The sequence below is a fragment of the Rutidosis leptorrhynchoides genome, chromosome 6 (assembly GCF_046630445.1).
Source record: "Rutidosis leptorrhynchoides isolate AG116_Rl617_1_P2 chromosome 6, CSIRO_AGI_Rlap_v1, whole genome shotgun sequence".
Taxonomy (NCBI): Eukaryota; Viridiplantae; Streptophyta; class Magnoliopsida; order Asterales; family Asteraceae; genus Rutidosis; species Rutidosis leptorrhynchoides.
The window spans coordinates 120036064-120045011 of record NC_092338.1 but is presented as its reverse complement, the minus strand read 5'-3'; the positions used below and the strand labels follow the sequence as shown (position 1 = coordinate 120045011).

General features: G+C 33.5%; 1 protein-coding gene across 1 annotated transcript; it reads right to left on the bottom strand.

The window, feature by feature from the left end:
* Positions 1 to 3623: 3623 nt before the first annotated feature.
* LOC139855880 (ankyrin repeat-containing protein At5g02620-like) lies at positions 3624 to 5787 on the bottom strand. The gene is made up of 3 exons (XM_071845122.1): positions 5436 to 5787; positions 4844 to 5253; positions 3624 to 4496 (listed from the first exon to the last, which is right to left on the bottom strand). The coding sequence occupies exons 1-3, from the start codon at positions 5785 to 5787 to the stop codon at positions 3624 to 3626; spliced, it is 1635 nt and encodes a 544-aa protein (XP_071701223.1).
* Between the last annotated feature and the right edge of the window lie 3161 nt (positions 5788 to 8948).

Genomic DNA, 8948 nt, shown 5'->3' with positions numbered 1-8948 from the left:
TGGGTTAGTTAATTAAAAACTATGATAAACTTTGATTTAAAAGTGGTTCTTCTGGAAAAATGATTTTTCTTATGAACATGAATCTATATCCAAAAATCATGGTTAAACTCAAAGTGGAAGTTTGTTTTCTAAAATGGTCATCTAGACGTCGTTCTTTCGACTGAAATGACTACCTTTACAAAAACGACTTGTAACTTATATTTCTGACTATAAACCTATACTTTTTCTGTTTAGGTTCATAAAATAGAGTTCAATATGAAACCATAGCAATTTGATTCACTTAAAACGGATTTAAAATGAAGAAGTTATGGGTAAAACAAGATTGGATAATTTTTCTTGTTGTAACAACGTGAAAATTGGTAACAAATCTATATTAATCATATCCTAGCTAACTTATATTGTATTATACATGTATTCTAATATATTATGTAATCTTGGGATACCATAGACACGTACGCAAATGTTTTGACATATCATATCGACCCATGTGTATATATTATTTGGAACAACCATAGACACTCTATATGCAGTAATGAGGGAGTTAGCTATACAGGGTTGAGGTTGATTCCAAAAATATATATACTTTGAGTTGTGATCTAGCCTGAGACGTGTATACACTGGGTCGTGGATTGATTCAAAATAATATATATCAATTTTTTTCTGTACATCTAACGTTGGACAACTAGTTGTAGGTTACTAACGAGGACAGCTGACTTAATAAACTTAAAACATCAAAATGTATTAAAAGTGTTGTAAATATATTTTGAATATACTTTGATATATATGTACATATTTGTTATAGGTTCGTGAATCGACCAGTGGCCAAGTCTTACTTCCCGACGAAGTAAAAATCTGTGAAAGTGAGTTATAGTCCCACTTTTAAAATCTAATATTTTTGGGATGAGAATACATGCAGGTTTTATAAATGATTTACAAAATAGACACAAGTACGTGAAACTACATTCTATGGTTGAATTATCGAAATCGAATATGCCCTTTTTTATTAAGTCTGGTAATCTAAGAATTAGGGAACAGACACCCTAATTGACGCGAATCCTAAAGATAGATCTATGGGCCTGACAAACCCCATCCAAAGTACCGGATGCTTTAGTACTTCGATTTGTTTTTATTTCATGTCCGAAGGGTTTCCCGGAATGATAGGGGATATTCTTATATGCATCTTGTTAAGGTCGATTACCAGGTGTTCACCATATGAATGATTTTTATCTCTATGTATGGGATGTATATTGAAATATGAAATCTTGTGGTCTATTGTTACGATTTGATATATATATATAGGTTAAACCTATAACTCACCAACATTTTTTGTTGACGTTTAAAGCATGTTTATTCTCAGGTGAATATTAAGAGCTTCCGCTGTTGCATACTAAAATAAGGACAAGATTTGGAGTCCATGTTTGTATGATATTATGTAAAAACTGCATTCAAGAAACATATGTCGATGTAATATATTTCTATTGTAAACCATTATGTAATGGTCGTGTGTAAACAGTATATTTTAGATTATCATTATTTGATAATCTACATAATGTTTTTGAAACCTTTATTGATAAAATAAAGGTTATGGTTGTTTTAAAAATGAATGCAGTCTTTGAAAAACGTCTCATATAGAGGTCAAAACCTCGCAACGGAATCAATTAATATGGAACGTTTATAATCAATATGAACGGGACATTTCAAATTCCAGGGTCATTTTTCGATCTCTTCATTCTTGCTCGTAACTCGCCTTTAACCGTTGTTTTCTACCACGTTTCACACCAATATCATTTCTTGCCTGTAAAACACAAAACCATAACAAAGTATCTCTTTTTTCACTCACATATGATTAATTTTACGTAATTAAGCGTAAACGATCGTGTCAAATATGGACCGATCAAAAATCTAACTTTTTAAAGTACATTCGTTGATTAATTTAAATACATTACAAAAAATAAAAACATTTAATATTAAAAAATTGATAGATAAAATTTAATTTAAGTTAAACCAACAGAATAAAGTATAGAATGAAGTTTTAAACCCACACACAGACACACTCTAAAGTAGAATAAATTTAATTTAAATCTTAATCTAAATCTAAATAAGAATAAAAATAAAACAAAATTAACAGTGGGACAGCCGGTTGGTTTTAACTCTCATGCATTGTTTCTTCTTTTGTAGTGTAGGCCCCATCCTTTTCCGTTCTTCAGCTTCGTAGTTTTGACGAATTTCATTTATGTCTAAGAAACGACGTACTACGATCTTAACATGCCAACAGTGTCGTTTAAATTCTTAAAATGACAGAGGCCAACGACGTACCATTGGCTCTGGTCTTAAGGGTTGGATTTGCTTAATGATGATGTTATCATTATAATATTTTAAATGAAATTATAGATTACTGAAATGGTGTTTAACGTATATCGTAAAACCATCTATTACTACAAATAAATTTCCACCACAACTCACGGTATTTCACTTACATAGTACACTAACCCACTGGACCCGTTTAGAAATTCAATAAACTAAGCCCTTACATTATCCCTTCTACTAAAAAATAAAAATTATGAATAAATTTTTTTTTTTTTAATAAAAGAGCATAAATCTTTAATATAAAAACAGTTAACTTTTTTAGACCATCTTTATCCCTGAAGGGGCGTGTTGGCGTGTTACTGGGTGGGGGTGAGGTGCTTGATGAGCGTGCTGCTAGACTGCTGTGTAATGGGGTGGAGTGTTAAGTAGCATGTTGGGTGATGTATTAAAATCTGATTGGAAGTTAGGTGAAAAGGAGGATAAAAAATAGAGAAAAATGCAGCACATGAGCAATATTGTTCGTGCTCACTTGATGCACGCCACCAACACATGAGCCAACACGCCCCATTACCATGTGGTGGGTGGCGTGTCGGCATAATGGTGGTCTTATGTTCAAAAGAGGCACAAATTCCTTCTAAAATATAAAAACTATGAATATGAATAGTTTATGTTTTGATGTTTACAAAAGAGCACAAAGTTTTTGTTTTTTATATAAGAGCACAAATCTTTGATAAAATATCCCTTCTATTAAAAGATAAAAACTATGAATAGTTTACTTTTTAGTGTTTACAAAAGAGCACAAAGTTTTTAAATTTTATAAAAGAGCACACATCTTTGATAAAAATCATGAATTGTTAAGTTTTTATGTCTACAACAGAGCACAAAATTTTTAGTTTTTATTAATGAGCAAAAATCTTTGTATTTTACTTTTATTGTTTTCTCCTTTTTTTTCAATCGAATTTAATTAATGTTTTCCCAACGTAACGCGGGGCGCTCAACTCGTTGTACGTGATCCTTAGGGATTAGGATTGGTATATTTTTAAGATCCTCTAGTAATCTAGTTTTAACAACAATAATTAAATACTTAAAAATTCCAATTTATGTTACTTCATGTTTAAGTAACCAAGGATATATTAAAAAATTTCTATTGTAGACAACATATATGGTATTAGTTGGTGTTTCTTTCTTCTTTTTTGTATGTAACCACATAACAATAACAACAATATTACTCAGTATAATCATAAATATGTTAAAAGTTATGCCAAGCAAGCACTTAGGCATAACCGAATGTTAGTTGGTCTTTGCTGATTAATGTATCAAATTGCATACATTTTTTTAAACTCGGTATTAATCACAGCATCCGTTTCCGAAACTATAGACATTGACCATGACTTCGACCTCGATCTCGACCTTCTCAATCTTCTCATATTCTTACTTTCAATATGATGCATGATCACCCAATAACACATTAAACCTAAAGTCGTAACCATGATCAATGTCCCTATAACGCTCACACAAATCGCTAGCCATTTCTCATGATCCCCAACCACAATAAACGCAAGTGCCAAAAACGCAACCGATATAAGCACACAAGCTAACCACATTAGCTTGTTGATTATAGCCATCATTTGTTTCTTAGCTTTGCTTTCAATAACCACCACTGAAGTTTGAACCACAACCACGGCTAATGAAATAAACAGAGCCACCGAGTCGAAAACAAAAAACACTATAAACAAGGGTTGTGGGGCCACGTTTGCTTCACCTAGCATAAACCCGGTTGGGATATTATTCGGGTCATCTGCATATTGACCCGGGACTGTAAATATAGCGGCGAAGGCGACTGTAGCAATTAAGACTGCAACCACTGTTGTGGAGTTTATCGCGTTGTTGAGTCCCTCGGCATGCATTTTGTTGAGGTGTTTTGCAATGCCTTGGACCCTTTTTCGGGTTTGGCGAGTGTGTTCTAATTGGTGGTGGACCTCATGCTTTATGTCGCTAACAGTTTGCTTTAGCTCTCGGGCTGGAGTTGTTGAAGGTTTTATGACACGAGCACTTGGGACCCCGTGTTCTTGTAAGATGCATCCAATGTGAGGATGCCCCATTTTATGTGCCGTATCGAAGGCAGTTTCATTCGATCTATTCACAATTTTCGTGTTGGTTTCTCGTTGAGCTAGTAGCATCTTAACAATCTGCACCATTACAAAAGTTATCCATAAAAATACAATCGTTGCAAACACCAAAGCGGTAGCTAGCCTGGTTGTTGGAAGCTTAAGAATCTCTGGAATTTTATATAGGACACCACTAAATTTAATTACAGAACAATATATTATCAGGATTAATGATTTTTTGAAGGTACACTAAAATACCTTTAAAATACAGCAATTAGTTCAGAAAAAAAAATCGGGACCTTTAAAAATTTGATCTTAGATTTGCCACTGATCCTCACTCACAGGCTACAGTTTTGGTTCCTTGCCTTACTAAAAAATACAATCATTGCAATGTGTCAACAAACTCAAATTTAATTTTTATTATTTACCTGAACACGCCCTTTTCGTGATGCGATATGCAAAGCCGTATTCCCTTTAGCGTCCACCATATTAATAAGTGAAGAATCCGCCTTAATCAACTCCTCAACGACCTCATGGTTCTGACATTTTGCCGCCATGTGAAGGGCCGTTTGCCCTTTCTTATCAGTCCGTGCTGAAATCCCCGGTGCCTTCTCCAAAAGAGCCTTCACCACTTGTACATGCCCGTTCCTTGAAGCCGAATGCAACGCTGTTTTCCCGTTACTTCTTGCTATTGATGCCAAACTACTCTCTATCTCCAATAGATACTTCATCACATCAATGTTTCCTTGCATCGCCGCTGTGTGCAATGCTGTCGTGTTTGATATATCCACCGTCATTGATAACTCCGGATGAACCTCCAGTAACACTTTTAATATATCTGTACACGTACCTCTATATAGGTTAGTGTCCAGTGCTGAATCATTTAATTAAGAAGCAATCGAACACACCCCAAGTATACGTGATTTTTTCAAAGCAAGAAATATATGATACATATAATGTATAATACAAGGATATATGATACATATAATGTATAATACAAGGATATAATGATTTGCATACCTAAGTCTCCTTGTTTAGCAGCAATATGAAGAGCATCAAAACCGTTATTGGCTTTGATGCTAGCAGTTGCAATATCACACTGATCAATCAAAAGTCTGACTAAATCAAGATAACCATATTCGGCTGCCACATAAAGTGGTGTTTCGCCTGCATAATTCTGTTTTGATAGCAAAGAAACCAATTCTTCCTCATCATAACATTCACCTAAAATATTGATTATCGCGTTAATGTTTCCAACCCTGGATGCTGTATGCAAAGGGGTATCGTCGCGTTTTCCCGTCACTTGTTTCGTCATCTTTTTCCGGGGAGTGGTAGTGGCCGGTGGGAGACCTGTTTGTTGTGGTGTCTCCATTGAACAAGTTTAATTGTATATACTAATCAACCACATGAATTTCTTATTTTCTTCCCCTTGTCAAAAATTGCATTTGAAACCTAAATAATCTTTTTTATCAACAAGTTAAATCTACACCACTGAAGAAACTTAATATATAAGGAAGGAACGATATACCATTAAAATGAATATATGGTAATAAATTTGAAGAAAACTTAGGATGAGGGGAAACAGTTATCAGAAAGATGGATCTTTTGCTGTGCTGTCCAATTCAGAAACAAAAAGCCATGAATTGAAAATTTCATTTTGAGATCAAATAAATCTGTGAATGGTATTAAATGATAAAAGTGTATAACATGCATCTTTTTCTTTTGTGTGTTAGGAAATGGTGGTGGAGAGAAAAAGAAAACAAAATGAGAGAGAGATAAAGGGATTTTAATTAGCACATGCATGCAACAAGGTCTTTGTATACTTGTATATTTCATAAAATAAAATAAAATAGAATCGGAATCTCACACCAAAAAGCTCTTTTATTCAAATCAAATTTTGAGAGCAATCACCTCCCATTATGTATGTAAAATTGATCTGTTATACTCTGCCAACGGAGGTCTATATAATGTTGTCAAGCATAGAATGCATGGGAATATTGTTGATCTTATGTAAGGTACGAGTGTTGATATGTGTTATACTATACTAATTGAATGAATATAATAATAATAATAAAAAAAAAAAAAAGGCATGGACCGTATTAATTTTAGCTCCAATGTGAAGAAAGTAACTTACTTTTTTACCCTAACATGTTACATAATACCCCATAAGCCATATTCATTTTATATTTCAATTTTCATATCGGAAGTATCAATACCGAACCGCATAGTATCGAAATCGTTTTTTGTGTAAATTAGAAACCAATACCGATACTGAATAGTATCGATACCGTTATGGTTTCAGTTTTTCGATATTTTTCCCATCCCTACATATACTCATTCATGTACGGATTCCGAGAAGTTCAAATTCGTACAGATAAAATATATGTCCAAGTATTAAAAGATACTAATAAATAAATAAATAAATAAATAAATATAAGTTTTCACATCAATCCAAAAAATAAATAAATAAATAAAAAATAAAAAAGCTCCTAAAAATACTCGAATAATAAAACTAAGACGTTATAAAAGCAACAACATTTTGTAGCTAGCGGTGAGATAGTAGCCCCAACATGATTCTCGATGTACCTAAACACAATATTAAATAAAAACAAGTATCATAGTAGTATTTAAACAAGCACAACAGTTCACATGTGAAGGTAACTTATCGTAAGATCTAAAAGTGCAAAATTCACCTTTAAAATAGTAAAATGTCATTTTCGGCATCTACACTGCTTCGAACGGGGGAAAGCCTTAAGGAAGTCTTGCTCATAGTGCCGTTTTCGAGATATCTTGCGAAAATTGACCTAATCTGCAATTGAAAATGTTTCGAAAAATTCTCCACAAAATTTTGCCCGATTTTGTGGAGAATGTTGTGACTTCAAATATGTGTTTTGTGAGACAACCCGTCCTAATCCATAAAGACGAATACTATAACATATGATACATTTTACAAACATTGCATTCGTTTTTAAAAGACAAATTTTCATTTCATCGAAAGTTGACAGGTATGCATACCATTTCATAATATCCAACTATAAATGACCTAATCTGTCATAATAATCTTTATTGAACTCAAAGACTTGAATGCAACGTCTTTTGAAATATGCCATGAATGACTCCAAGTAATATCTTTAAAATGAGCAAATGCACAGCGGAAGATTTCTTTAATACCTGAGAATAAACATGCTTAAAAGTGTCAACCAAAAGATTGATGAGTTCATTAGTTTATCGTAATCAATCATTTCCATCATTTTAATAGACCACAAAATTTTTATATCCATTTCTCATAAATATACATCCCATACATAGAGATAAAAATCATTCATATGGTGAACACTTGGTAATTGACCTTAACAAGATGCATATAGAATATCCCCATCATTCCGGAACTCCCTTCGGACATGATAAATTCGAAGTACTAAAGCATCCGGTACTTTGGATGGGGCTTGTTGGGCCCGATAGATCTATCTTTAGGATTCGCGTCAATTAGGGGCCAGTTCCCTAATTCTTAGATTACCAGACTAAAAGGGGCATATTCGATTTCGATCATTCAACCATAGAATGTAGTTTCGATTACTTGTGTCTATTTCGTCAAACATTTATAAAAGCGCATGTATTCTCAGTCCCAAAATTATATATTGCAAAAGCATTTAAAAAGGGAGCAAATGAAACTCACAATACCGTATTTTGTAGTAAAAATACATATGACGGCATTGAACAAGTGTAGGGTTTTTCATAACCCGTCCTAATCCATCTGGACGAAGTCTTCAACATTTAGTCTCATCGCGAGGTACTTGACCTCTATATGATACATTTTACAAACATTGCATTCGTTTTTAAAAGACAAACTTCCCTTACATCGAGAGTTGACAGATATGCATATCCTTTCATAATATATCCAAACTATAAATGACTTAATATTAATCTTGATGAACTCAACTACTCGAATGCAACGTCTTTTGAAATATGTCATGAATGACTCCAAGTAATATCTCTAAAATGAGCAAATGCACAGCGGAAGGTTTCTTTAATACCTGAGAATAAACATGCTTGAAAGTGTCAACCAAAAGGTTGGTGAGTTCATTAGTTTATCATAAACATTCATTTTCATCATTTTAATAGACCACAAGATTTTCATTTCCATTTCTCATAAATATACGTCCAATACATAGAGACAAAAATCATTCATATGGATTGACCACCTGGTAACCGACATTAACAAGATGCATATAAGAATATCCCCATCATTCCGGGACATCCATCGGACATGATATAAAAACTCGAAGTATTAAAGCATCCGCTACAACGGATGGGGTTTGTTAGGCCCAATAGATCTATCTTTAGGATTCGCGTCAATTAGTAGATCGGTTTACTAATTCTTAGGCTACCAAGCAAAAGGGGCATATTCGGCTTCGATCATTCAACCATATAATGTAGTTTCGATTACTTGTGTCTATTTCGTAAAACATTTATAAAAGCGCATGTATTCTCAGCCCCAAAAATATATATTGCAAAAGCATTTAAAAAGGGAGT